Raw genomic sequence first — 14,379 nt, 5'->3', positions numbered from 1 at the left:
GCAGTGGCACACGCACCGAGTAGTACGGGCAGGTAACACAGCGAGCGTTGGCTTGGAAGAATACCTTGGTATCGTGGGATGGAGAGTTCTTTCACGTCTGCTACAAACCTTCAGCTTGAGAATTTAAAGACTTGTACTTGGCTGTCTGTCTGGCTGGCTGAAGGTATTCGATTAGTCAATCAGCCAGCCAACCAAACACTCAATCCCTCCTTCTTTTCTCTAGTAGCACCCCCTTCACACACACACACAACATCTCTCTCTCTCTTGTGTGAAGCCTAGCCTCACTCCCACCCACCCCTCTTGTTGACCCCCTTCTCCACCCGACGCTTGTATTGCACCGCGCGCAGCACGTGCAGCAGACGTGGGTGCAGCAGCCTACAGACGCACGTTGCTGTGCAGCTTGTCGCGTGCGACTCCCTCCACACAAACATCTGCCTCGTAGTGCCCGGCCGGCCGTGTCGCTCGTCTTCACCAACATCTTGACGACAGAGTAAGAGAAGTTCATCTATAATTTTATTTTTAGGAACCACCAGCCCAAGATAACTTACCGTCCTGTGGCATTCAAGTGTTCACCTGTTGTCTGCGCCAGGAACTGAAGACAAAAACAGCCATCCTGTCAACTAAACAGCCAACCAAACAAACAAACAAACGGGGCAAAAAAAAAATGCCAAACAATCAACCTTGTTAAGACACTCAGGACTTAGTGCCCGTGAACTAAATGGTTTGTTTCGGGTGTGTTTTTGTGCCTCGTGAGTTTTCGTTTTTACGCCAGAAGCAGATGTCAGGGTACATAAAATCCACTGAAGTTTTTCTTGCTGCAAGGTGAGGGCTCCCCACCAGCATCTCCTTCTGTACTCACTGGAAACTGAGTTGGTGTCTACAGGAACTGGAGCTGAATTCGTCCGACCATCATCAAGAACTACAGTCACAGAACTCTTTAAGGTAAACTGCTTTAAACTGCTTACATTCTCTAGGCTTCCTGTCATGCTGAGGACTGGTTGCAGAATCAACTCTCTTAAAACAAACCAACAAACCAACCAACAAACCAACCAACAAACCAACCAACAAACAAACCAACCAACAGACCAACCAACCAACAAACAAACCAACAAACAAACCAACAGACCAACCAACAAACAAACAAACAAACAAACAAACAAACCAACAAACAAACCAACAAACAAACAAACTCAGAGTGCATGTACATGTATGCATTAGACGTGTGATTATAAAATTTTGAGTTTTTCTTTCATAATTCTTTATTTTCATTCTCTTTTTTTGTCAAATATAAAAAAAAGTTGGAAAAGCTGCAAGAAAACTGTCATTAAGGTATTTTAAAACTGGAAACACTCGTTTTGAAACTACTTATCTTCAAGTACATCCTGCGCTGCAGTAAAGATATAATTTCCTCTTTTTTTCCCCTTGTAATATTTCTTTTTTTGAGTTAACTGTCAAACTCCGCCTCGGGTAGAAACCACGTAACCGGATCTTGAATTTGATTGGTTGCTGCAATATCTGTCAAACTACATTCACTTGCAAGCATCGGTTGTTAATCTGAGACGCCGGCACCCCGGGGGTAGCAGACCTGTAAACAAAGTTTTAGTCGATAATGCAAATCTGTTTTCAGCAGGAAGGACAAAAAAAAAAAAAAAAATAAAAATAAATGTGGATGGATCTCTCTCTCACACACACATATATGTTTGCGACAGTTTTTACCCCAAACTTGAGTGTAAATCCTTAACCGTGACCAGACCCAACCGTTTAAAGCGAGGGTTTGTAGAGAAGGGGAGGGCGCTCGTAGCATGGAGGAGGGTCAGAGGCAAAATATTGCCATCACAAGTGAGCATCGGCGCCAATTTTCCGCCTTCTTGTTCTTGGCACATCATCTGTCTGTCGTTTACCGCGATACTTGATGCGATATTCTCGTGATTTACAACAGTAAATAACTGCTCATTAAGCTGGACATAATTCTCACATGCTCCATAGCAGTGACACGATAGGCGTGGACGTCTGGCGGCAACGATAGGATGAATCGCATAAACCTCGAGCATGAACGAGTAGAAAAAGAACGCATACACAAACACAAACACACATACAAACACACACACGCACACAAACTCAGCATATGGAGGGCATGAGTAGTGCTTATCATCACACCAGATATCATGGCCAGCAAGTGGATCTCTCATCTCTTCAAGCGTATCGCGCCTCGCTCAGCAAAGCTATAAACCTGATCCTCCGGCCTTAGGATCCCTTCACAGGAATGTTGCAATAACAGTATCAAGCAAGATACTCCATGATAAGGTTACCTCAACGGTTAGACTACCTAGGAGATAGTCCGGAACGGAAAAAAAAATATTCCTTCCCCTTCTTTCTTCCCCTTCCCCTTCTTTCTTCATTGTTCCTTCGTCGGCCGCTTATTCAACAGCATCACTGGCATTCAATCCCTTCTCACCAGAACCGTTTGTTGTGAGTGCTGACGGTGCCAGAGAGGGAAGCCATGGCGACCCAAGGATCAAGAGATCCAGGTATTCGTGAAAACTATTCATCTACACGGGGTCATTGATCATCTTGACGTGAAGGAAAACGATTGATCACGTGGCTAGGGTAGGTCTGTAAATTCCCCTATACACAAGTATGGGCGGTTAAAGGCATACTAAGGTCAACATTTGTTGTGTAACTGATTATTTTGGGATTTAGACTAAAACTTCTACACTCAGCAAGAAGACGAAAAACCGATCCTATTTCGAAAACAACAACAACCTATTAAAGTCGATACTTTGAGAGTTGTAAAAATAAGCTATAAACCCTTTTTATGTTTTATCTCTATCTATATATAATACACACACAAAATACTGAGTGGTCAAAGGAAAGATGTGCACATATTTCCATTAGCACTCCAAATTACTTGGCACTATACTCTCTGCTTTTCTTACAGTCTCTGTCTCTTTTTTAAATTCAGTCTCGGAAAGGAAAAAAGATTTTCTATCCAAAAATCTTGCCATCCTTTTGAATTCGGTTCTTATGGACGTGCAGCTACACTGAAGAGGTGAATGAGTTTTATCCGAGAAAGACTAATTAGAGTTCTGTTAGAAAGATAAGTGACTGTCCTAAATGCAGTTAGCAGCTTACCTATCATCCCCAAACCTACTTTTTGTGTGAGGAGGGAATGGGGTGAGCTGTCCAAAAAGCTCACCCAGACGTTCCACGTCAGCATTCCAGCCACACCTCGCCATTGCGAAGCACACGATACATTAGCTTGCAAAGCATCATGGTCTGACAAGATTCCACACCCACTTTCTTGTTTATTTTTACGTATTGTCCTTTCACTGCGCAAAAATAGAAGGTGTATGGGGAGAAGGGCAGAGTCGGGTGGGGTAGGGGGAGGGGAGGTAAGTAGAACGTTTCACCTGTTTCCTGGCTGCTGACGCCGGCCTGTGTGTTGATGTTTTTGCTCCTGTCACTGATGTAACTTTAGTCCTTGTTTCTTCTTTCTCTTCCATCAACTGAAAAAAGATAATTATAGAAACGTGTGTTTTCTGTCATCTCTCTATCCCCCCCTCTCTCTTTCCTGTCTTCCTCGTTTTTTTTTCTCTTCACTATATACCCTTCCCTCTATTTCTCATTCTTCCTCACCCTTTTACACTCCATCTCTCTCTTTATTTTTATAACAATCTTATTATACTCATTTCTTTATCTCTTTCCTCCTCTTCCTCTCTATGTCTTTCTCACACCTTTCGTAAAGTTCCATCTTACTGGCAAACAATTTTATGTACTCTTTTCCTCTTCTTTTCTCGCTCCCTTATTCGCCCTTTCTCCCTTAACAATAAACAAACAGAAAAAAATAATTTAAACATATACAACATATTTACAGTAATTATACTGTACTTGCTGTCACACCAATACTTTCTGTGTACAGATCAGCGACAGTGTTCGAGAGGCAGTAACCTCCCTTCCTGAGTCAGCAGCGCCACCCGGCAGGTAGCGGGGTCAGCAGCGCCAACGCTCGTCTCCCTTGAGCTGACGTCCATCACCGTCGTCCCCACGTGATGTTGAAACGTCGAAAAGCTTGAGTCAGGGTATCTGGGTGTACCTGGCAGGTGAGCACCGCACCCTGCTGTCTCCCGCTCACTTGAGTATCGAGAAAGTTCTCTGTGGTGAACCTTCCACATGGATGCTGCAGCTCCACACCGAGGTCTGGTGTTGTGAGGCTGACAGAAAGTCATCAAGAAGGCAGGTGAGAACTCCTCCCCCGGCGTCAGGTCGGCAGTCTTCTCCTCCATGATTTGTTAACCGTGGCGATACTTCAGACCAGTGAAAAACATCCGTCTCTAGTTTCCATTTCCTTTGAACTGAGGGTTACAAGCTGCTTGGAGCTAAATCTTTCAGAAAAAAATATTTTTAAAACCCTGAATTCCTAAGAAATCAGAGTCAGCTGTTGAACAGATCACTTCAGGTCTACCTGCCCCATAGACAACGCCGACTACGGTTTGAAAATAAGTCCATAGTGCCTGGAAAAGTGATTGTTCTTGAACAACATAGTCGAAACTTAGTGTTTCGCGAAAGGTCTGTGGCTTGTTTATTTGTCCTGTGTTTGTATTCACACAGACCTCAGTTCCAGCTTCTCGTTCCCACACAGACATTACTCCACTGATTCAATAAAACTTCATAATAACATCTCGTAAGAAACTCCAGAGACTGACAGAAACCATCGTGGTGGCTGTTTATAAAATAAATTTGCAAAAGATCTACTGAGCTGTAAGTTTGTGAAGAAGCAGCAACTAGTCAACTCAAACAGACCAATCAGGATCAGAGTGGGATCACGTGACGTGCCCTGTCCTAGGCAGATGGTTGCCGTTGCTGAAGGGAAGAGCGAGGGTCGAGTCCTTTAGTGTCTGCTGCTGCACGTGACTGTCAGCTGACACCATCGCCATGTCACAGCGGAAGTTCACTCACGCCAAAGTCGTCATCCTGGGAGGCCCAGGGGTCGGGAAAACAGGTAAGTGTCAACACTTTTTTGTTTTTGTTTTCTTTCTTTCTTTCTTTTCCTTTGTTTCTTTCTTTTTTCCTTTTTTGTTTGTTTGTGTTTGTTTGTTTGTTTCTTTCTTTCTTTACCTTTGTTTCTTTCTTTTTTCCTGTTTTTGTTTGTGTGTGTTTGTTTGTTTGTTTCTTTCTTTCTTTCTTTTCCTTTGTTTCTTACTTTTTTCCTTTTTTGTTTGTTTGTTTGTTTGTTTGTTTCTTTCTTTCTTTCACGCGTGCTGCCCTGTTTGTAACTCCAAAATAAAACCCGGATGCTGTCTATAAGCGCCAATGTACTCGCAGACAGGAAGGTTCACCATCAGGGGCCGTAGTCTCATCGGGCCTCTAAGCCACTTAGAGGCCATCAAAGGTCCGAGCGCCCTCTATGTGGTTTAGAGGCCGAAATATGTCGCATCTTTTGACTCCGCTGGCGGCTGATTCGGCCTGTAAGTGTAGAGACGGCCGCTGGCGCCTGTAACTCGCGAAGGGCTCGTTAAACATGGCCGCCGTGTTGTTTATGCTGTATGATGCCGACCGAAATCTTCGCAGAGAAAGGATATTTCGGGATCGAAGTAATCCCATCGATTCATGGGATGACATAACCATATACGAACGTTTAAGATTTCGAAGAGTTGACATCCTGGAGATCGTCGACGAGATTCAGGAGGCTTTAACATTTGCGAATCGAGGGCACAATGTCACACCGACATTGCAAGTATGTCTTGCCCTTCGTTTCTATGCGACAGGTACCTTTCAAAATGTGTGTGCTGACCTAGCCGGCGTCTCACAATCAATGGCTGGCCGCATTATTGACAGGGTTACCAGAGCCCTGTTAGATCGGGCACACAGATGGATAACATTTCCAAATCAACAAGAAGCCGATAGACAAAAGGCGAAATTTTTTAACCTCGGAGGATTTCCCGACGTTGTGGGATGTATTGATGGTACGCACGTACGGATTCAAGCACCTTGGAGAAACGAACATGAATACGTGTGTAGGAAAAACTACCATTCCATCAATGTTCAGGTAACAATTTTACATTGCAATATATATATATTTCACTTCATTGAATGTCTTATGTGTAGCGCATTTAAAAATTATCTGTACAAGATTTTCCTTATGAATTATTCTTATTCGTATTATTATTATTATTAATGCGCACTGGCATCAACATTTCACATAGAATGTATTTAGTTGCTGTTGACTATGTATCCGATAACAGTGTGCAATGCTGTAGGTAAATGAAGTACACTGGCTACATCATAATGTGGGTCCAAGCCACACACCCCCAACATTTTATGGACTTAAAAAATGTCCCCAGCCAAATATAATGCATAGTAACTTAAAAAATTTAATATTTTGAAGCAGATGAAAAGAAAAGAATAGTTTAATAATAAATTGCTTTATATATATATCATCAGGTCATCTGCAATGCTGACTTACTATTCATTGACGTTGTGGCAAAATGGCCGGGAAGTGTTCACGATGCACGGATTCTTAGACAATCAAGTATTTTTGCTGCTTTTGAGGGACATCCAAAACCAGTGGATGGCGTCATGCTTGCTGACAGTGGTTACATGAGCAGAGAGTGGCTTATGACACCCTTTCTGAATCCCACCACTAGGCATGAGAGGCGGTATAATGCAGCTCATGCTTCTACAAGGTGCACAGTAGAAAGAGCCATTGGTATGTGAAATGTACATCAATTACAAATTATTACTAGTGTAATTCCAGACTGACTGTGGTTAATTTGGTTTTTAACTTTCTGTGTCAATAGTCAGTGTATATTGCTTACATTTTGTGTGTGTGTGTTGTCTTTCAGGTGTTGCCAAAAGAAGATGGCACTGCCTGCGAGGTCTCCGGCTTGAACCTACAAAGGCATGCCATGTTATAATAGTATGTCTCATGTTAAGCAACAAAGCAAGAATGCTCAAGCTGGAAGATCCACAGGATCAATATGACAATGACGAGGATGATGACTATATGTATGACATGCTCCAGGATAATATACTTGTGCACAATCTTCCAACAGAAAGGATGTGAGTTGCTGCAGGTCAAGCTGCAAGGCACAGATTTGTTGATCGGTTCTTCTGAGGTATGTAGCATAATTGGATATACATTTATTGGTTCAGTATTAGTTAATAGTCACAAAGTATTGCCCATAGAACAGTGCATGGTGGGATTTGTGATGAGTTACTTATGCAAGCCCTTTAATATTGATATTAATTTAAGATTGCATAATGTGCATTGTGCCACAGTTGGAAATAAGAGATATGTATTACCTGGCTTCAAAATGTCACTGTGGAATATTTTGGAGATTACAGCGTATAAAAATCCACAATGTCACTTGCATTCATCATACAAAGTACATCTGTATGATTAAGACATTTTTTTATTCATGTCATTATGCAAAAATATCTGGACAGAAATTACACATAGGTGACACGGTCAAAAATATCTCCGTGAGATATATCATCTATCTTGACCAAAGCTTTTTGTAGGATTTCCTTCCGCAGCTTGTTCAGTTCCAGGTTGGACTCATTTAATTCAATAATAGATTCATTTTTTTTTATTTCTGATTTAAGGTAGTCGTCCACAAGAGGACCTCCAAATGCAGCTTTCCTGAGAAGCTTCCTTTTACCTGTTTAAAAAACAACACATATAGTAAAAGCAGTTGGTTCACTACAGCAATGCATAACTTTGATGGCTTTTTTTTTCTTTTTTACTGCTAATTCTTGAGTGGTATGAATGAATTGTGCACAATAAGCAGTAACATCTTCTATTATTATGCAATTGCAAGTTGAAAAATATAATCTGTGCATTAAACTGGTCATAAGGTTATATTCATTCACCTCTGTTAGCCTCCTTTGACGCCATCCCTGCAAAGAAACATCCATTTATTTTCTTTATGCTTTATGTTTAAGTACTACTGCATTTAAAAGTTCAGTTGTATGGTTTCTTTTGAGCATCATAGTACTCTACAAAAGTGATATCTGATTTTGCTTCACGTAGATGAGAGTTTTGTGCACAATAACATCATTCTGTGGATTTTTTTTGTGTCATGTCTGTGATGTGACATTGATATTTTTCTGTACTTCTTGCTAACTCTTTGTTTTTGTCTTTGTACATAATTGTGTTCATGAGCATTACACAAAATTATCATCACTATATACTTGTGTTAAGTTGTCAAGTAACAGTTTTACAATAAGGGGAAAATATTAAATAAAATTACACAACAGCATACAAATTTTTATTCTGCTTGTTAGTGTGAAAAAACCCTTATTAAGAAGTGTACTTCTAAATTGTGGTGCTATGTCAGTTTTGAAGAAGTATTTCAGTAGTATAGCCACAAATCGTGAAGTGCAAGTGTTAAGGAAATAGTAAATTTAGAAATATGTCTTTTAGTTAATGACTCAAAATCTTTATTTCTTTTTATTTGTTACTTTTCATTTGTTTTTTTAATATGCATAGTACTTAGCTAACATATTGTTACAAACCTAGTGAACTGTCTGCCACTTCCTCTTCCACCAGCTCGACAGATTTTTCGGTGGCAGATGTTGATGGAATGTCTACAATGATCCATCATACTTGATTAAGAAAACTATTGCTTGACAGCACCAATCACTGTTTAAATTTATTACCTAAAATATAGCTTCACATCTTCAGAAATTGTAATATGCATTGATGTGATTTTATAGTTTCCAAATAAAGTGAGTCATGTATCACATACCAGCTTCAATTTCTTTCCTGGTTGGATATCATCACATTTGTTGTGGCCATAGGCTCATCGAGGTGTAATAAGGAATAAACTAAGCTAAACTATATCATCACATTATAATTGTGAGCCATAGATCAGATGGGATTGCTTCCTAAGTACATGTAACTCTAAAACAAGAAGTTTCCCAGATGTTAATGCAGAAATGTAAAATTAACTGTTGGCTGTTTGGCATGATTTTTGATGTTACACAATCTCTCCAGTTGTAAAATCTTAAATACTTGCATATTGTATATCATCCACTTTCTTCAGATTGTTTAAAGATCATTTTATAGTTAACTATTATCTATAGAACTTCACAGATGTAATTGAACAAATACAAACCCTCCTGTGACAGTTGATCGGTTCTGACACAAGTTGGGCTGTCACTAGTGACAGTCTCTGAAGGCATATCTGCACAAATAATGAAAAGTAGGAAGTACCTGTACACTTATGTTTTATAAAAGAGGAGCCGTATACACTGATGCTGCTTCTCATACATGTTGTACAATGCATTAGTAGATTCTACATGTATGAGGCTAGTATAAATAACACTTAAAATAAGTATTAGCTTTTACAGAGTGTAATGACAGGTTGTCGCAAGCGTGCTGTACTATTTTTTTATTTTAAATGCTTGTTAGCCTGGAAAAGGCTGGAAAATTAGGTGGAAGGAGAGGTGTAACAGACCCCAATTGATGCGGCTGTTAGTGTCGACAGTCTGAGGCGTGCCGCGCCATGCTGGATGGCGGCCGGTCTTTTTTTAATCAGTTGGTGTTGATAGGTTGTTTTGTTCGAAGAACAAAGGAAAGAGTGTTGTGATTTGAATGTTGTTGTGTGACTGAGTGTTTTTACTTGATGGGAGCAGGGAGAAGAAGATTCTCTTCGGTATTGTCAGTGAGTCCGGAGCGGACGTCGGTTTTTTTTTTTTTGGTACCAAGTCTTGAACCAACTTGGTGTTGACTGTAGAGTGCAAGTGACACATGTACATAATTTAAATAACAGCTAACCTGAGCAACTTGGGTTGTTCTTAGGCTGAACATATCTATTCCACCTGAAAAAAAGTAGCTACAGCATCGGTATTGCTTACATATAAACTACCATGACTCAGAACATATTAGTCTGTAGCCTCTAATAGAAGTAGGAAAAGCTAGTTGGATACAAACAGAAATAACATTCCATTTTATCTGAGAAAAAAAACCCATCAATGACACTGTTATTACATGCTGCTTCTATGATAAAACCAAGCAAAAAATAAAAGATGTAGAATACGCTATGATTTACTATATAAGCATAAAGATTCTTTTTAACAGGTACTCACCATCTATGCCATCTGCTATGTTGGATCCTTCGCCTAATATATCGATATATGGTATTGTCGTATTCGCATTCTTTTACTGCACCACCCCTGTGCCTTTCTTTTGTCACGCCTTCGTTGTGCCTCAGACTTCAAAGTCCCCACTTCTCTCTCACACTTACAAGACTGCGATGTTCTACGCCGCAAGAGGCGGCAATTTTGTCCGCAATTCGCTGCCATATTTGCGCTCTTCTTTTTATTAGTTATTTCATTTGTCAACGAACTCATTAAGTACTCCTTTTCCAACCTTACCTGACAAAAGAAAAAATAAAACAAAAGCACAGTCAAGATATGTAAAAAGAGAAGATAGCGAACACTACTTCAGAATTCAAGGAACAGCGCAAATAACTGTCAGTTACAAACCTCTTCTAACAAGATCCAGATTTCCTTGTTTGTCCAGTTCGCCTTTCTCTGCTTCTTAGATGGCATGTTGTCTGTTTCATTTTTTTCTTCCATTGTTCTCGATTCTTGGTAAATACTCGAACTTGTACTACACGTTGGTTCGCGCATGCGCACACGCGGAGTTCCCTAGGTATTCCCTCAAGGTCAGGGTGTCGACGGCCCGATTGCTGAAGTGCGGTTACACGGGTGACAATTTTCGCACGCATCGCGCTCGCCTGGCGGCCGGCCAGCTCTCGGGGGGTTAGAGGTTAGCGACCAGGAAATTGTCGACGCGATGAGACTATGGCCCCCTTCTGCAACTTGTCCACGCTCGAGACAAACCCGTTAATGACGTCACCCATGTCCACTGGAAGGTGGAGCAGGGCAGGATCTTGAAGGATTTGAAAGTTCCTGGGGCAACCAAAACTTCTGACCGTTGCATGCGCTATTTTTAGTGGCACTAAAGTCTTTTTTTTTAGTGTTCTGACCGGCAATCTTCGTACTAATGGGTTGCTCCTGCGACTGCGCACTACTCACTCTGCTTGTAGAGGTTTATCCTGCGTATGTCTTTGATACCGCAGCCTCCGACTGCTCGACTCGACAGAATTAGAACCTCGCCGCCAGCATCTTCATTGCCCCCCGAATTAGATCTTTCTTCGGGGTGCTTTATCGCATTGGTTATCTCTTGGCTAAAACCTTTGTGTGCCACAGAGGAAGAACGTTTGAAAGTCAGATGTACTCCTGGGAAAAAAACAACAGCACAGGAAGAAAACCGTTAAGTCGTTGCCTGTAGTTTGGTTATACGTCTGAAGTTAATAAAATGGTAAATATGTTTTTTTCTTATTATTGCATTCATTTATTATTTACAGATTCATTATTTTTATCTTTCTTTATTTTTTTGTTATCTTTCTTTGTTTACTCCCAGCAGCAAACATTACTTGTACCTTTAAAAGACAACAAATGCCATCCTTCATTCACCTCGGATCGTTTCTCCCAGCATGGAACATGTTTGCTGCCACGAGTATATCTTTTCAACAGACGATGCGATACACAACAATATATCCGTGTGACTGTTTACCTTTGCTGAGAATGGTTCTTGCAGTGGAAGTGCACTCTGGTCGTGTTCGACACCCACACCTGGACCCCAGAACTTCGACATCTGCGTTTGTTTTGAAGAAAGGTTTTATTGAGAAGTTCATGGAGGAAGGTTGTGGTGGTAGTGGTGGGAGGGTCGTCTCAGTCATCGTCAGGTAACACCACACGGCGGCAATTAAAACGAGATGATAGGGCTGGCATTCCATGGACCGTTAGCGCCATGACAGCACCAGGAGCCATTGTAATGAAGCGAGGGTAACTCTCTACCCTGGGGTAGCATGGGGAACTCAAGGTAAAAGTTTAGTTTCCGAAGTTATAAAGCAGTATCCAGACTCAACAGATTTTTATCCCAGGAGTTATAAAGCAGTGGCTAAGATGTCCTCGGGGTAAGAAACATGAAGTAGTGTCCGCGATGTCGTGAACACCGCTTCATAACTAAGAAAAAAAATTCTTTTTAAGTTTCTTATTTTACCCCGGGGGAACGACTTACTCTCGCTTCATGACTTCGGCCCCAGGAGACTGAATACGGGTGGTGGAGGTCGGGGTATGTGTGGGAGGAGGGAGGAGGGAGGAGGGAGGAGGGAGGAGTGGGTATGTGGGCAGTGACTGGCTTTTCGAGAAGCTAGGGTACGAATGATGTCAGGCCTGAAGTTTTAACGAGCGGTGCGTTGCTGAAGATAAACACCATAAAATTGCCTCTTACCTGTCCCGTCTCCTTCCACCCTCTCTGTTAATGACAGGTGCTCTGTGAAGTACCAGACATTTTAAGATTGTTCCAGAGACTTCAATCCGTCTCTGATGATGTCAGGGTTTGAACTGCCGTTTAAGATTTATCGGCTCAGAAACACATTTATTTCGAGGTCCAATACTCCCATCAGCACGAAACAGGAAACAACAAATATATTTACTTTGTGGAAATTGTGTGTGTGTGTGTACGCTGTGATTTAAAGAGAGAAAACCAAACTCTGTATTACATGTAAGAATCTAGTGAACACCCGTTACACTGCTTCAAAATAGCGCACATCACTATTATTATTCCATGCAATTAGTGTTAATGAAAGCCATGTAAGATGATACCTCAATAATAAAAACAATAACTGTTGATAACTTTGGTAATGAGCATGTGGAAAATTACCATTTCTTTAAAAAAAATCGCATTTTTTTTTTACCCAGAGCTGTATTTGTATAAATTTGTATAAATTTAGAAACTTACCTTCTACTGACATTGGCAAACTAACACTCAAAAAACAAAAACAAAAAAAAAATCGTTTATTGACAAAGTAACACGATCTAAAAATAATTAATATTTAAATTCCACCAACTCTATCTGCATGTAAAAGCAAATATCTCCTGAATCCTGATTATTACACACAATCTGTCAGTCACACATTATCTTTACCTTCATCTTTGATTAAGTCAAAAACTGAATTAATTTTAAAAAATGTTCACATGTGCTTCTTGATTCCACTTTCTTTTCTAGAAAGAGGATGAAGAGAAAATATTGAGGACTAATGTGAGATAACCGCGCACTGGCGGGTACAATAGAGTTCAGTCCCTTGACGTTATTCCAGGTTAATGTCTGAAGTTTGACTATTGAGGTAAGTAAGTGTTGTAAGACCCATTTTTTTCGTTTTTAACCCTATTCAACTGCACTTAGACTCTAAATGCTCTTCTCTAAGGCATAATGCACCGTAATTCTGCAATTATCTCTCAGGTTTTAGTGAACTTTTATGGCCCGAGGACGCAGTAAACCTCGTTAAGTATTTCTGCCGAACTTTTGATGTTAAAGGGTAAAGAACATGGTGTCTTTCTCCATTCCTCTCCCCTTTCGCTCTCCAAGCCGGAAAAAAATGTCGTTTGACATCCATGTAGCCTGATGTAACCGCATTTCGTAATAAGTCTCAATTTCACCTTCTTTGAGGTGGCTTTGAGGTCGGGTGCGGGTGGAAGTGAGCAGCTGGTTTGAACATGTCTATTCTTCATCACTAGTTAAGAAACAATTTGTAATGAAGACGCTTCATGTTACACAGAAATTAAACAGTGATGAAGTTCATTCGATTCCCATAAGGGGAGGGGAGTAGTCATGCAGCAGATGTCGTGCAAGTGCAGGAAGCAGGTAAACACACCTGTACAGGTAAGCACACCTACCATTTAGTCAGAACGGGGTTAAGTCCCATTTCTCCGGAATAAAGTCGCACAGCATCTTTAGTGCCAATAAAACTGGAGCAAGAAGCCACATCAAAGTTCGTTTCTGGGTTCTCTTGACTATATGTAAACGGTTCTGGCTTCGGTTAACAGCGGTCACTAATGTGCGCTTGGAAACCACTTGGCAGAACTCAGTCACACAGAGGATTGAACCCTGCTGAACCCTGCTGAACCCCTAGTGAGGTCGCACGAACTCTGCTGCAGGAGGCTGTGGACTGAAGACATCTTGGTCTGTCTCGGAGAAAGAATATTGAGACGAGGTGCAGGTTATGTCTCAACCCACTGATTCTTTGCTATTTACATTCTTGGTGGAGTTTTTCTGCTTTTTTTGAGAAGTGGAGATAGCAAAGCATACAACAATCAAACAGAAATGCAATCAAAGGTAGGTAAGTTCACAGCACTGGTCTACATCTGTTCTCAGGGGTCAATCTAACCAAAACAGGATGTATGTGTATGTATGTGTTTTTTTTAATTACTTTGAGTAGTCGTATCAGGGATTTCCAGACGAGGGCTGTCATGTCCTGGTAACTGCAACAATTGTGATCTCCAGTGACGAGTCCTGGCCTGATG

General features: G+C 41.0%; 2 protein-coding genes and 1 long non-coding RNA gene across 3 annotated transcripts in view; 2 read left to right on the top strand and 1 right to left on the bottom strand.

The window, feature by feature from the left end:
- Positions 1-346: 346 nt before the first annotated feature.
- Positions 347-14,379, top strand: part of LOC112566740 (ras-related and estrogen-regulated growth inhibitor-like) — a 38,229-nt gene continuing 24,196 nt past the window's right edge. Inside the window, exons 1-2 of the mRNA XM_025243078.1 lie at positions 347-942; positions 3,920-4,999. Coding sequence (XP_025098863.1) covers positions 4,933-4,999 — 67 coding nt within the window. The 5' untranslated portion in view covers positions 347-942; positions 3,920-4,932. The remainder of the gene's footprint in view (positions 943-3,919; positions 5,000-14,379) is intronic.
- On the top strand, positions 5,341-6,854 carry LOC112566739 (putative nuclease HARBI1). Its single transcript, XM_025243077.1, has 2 exons — positions 5,341-6,046; positions 6,442-6,854. Exons 1-2 carry the CDS (start codon positions 5,519-5,521, stop codon positions 6,712-6,714), a joined length of 801 nt encoding a protein of 266 aa, XP_025098862.1. The 5' UTR covers positions 5,341-5,518; the 3' UTR covers positions 6,715-6,854.
- Positions 7,205-8,735, bottom strand: LOC112566741. Its single transcript, XR_003099689.1, has 3 exons — positions 8,518-8,735; positions 7,873-7,899; positions 7,205-7,661 (listed from the first exon to the last, which is right to left on the bottom strand). It is a non-coding gene; the product is annotated as an uncharacterized LOC112566741 (long non-coding RNA).

The sequence above is a fragment of the Pomacea canaliculata genome, linkage group LG6 (assembly GCF_003073045.1).
Source record: "Pomacea canaliculata isolate SZHN2017 linkage group LG6, ASM307304v1, whole genome shotgun sequence".
Lineage (NCBI taxonomy): Eukaryota > Metazoa > Mollusca > Gastropoda > Architaenioglossa > Ampullariidae > Pomacea > Pomacea canaliculata.
This window is presented reverse-complemented; position numbering and strand designations above follow the sequence as displayed.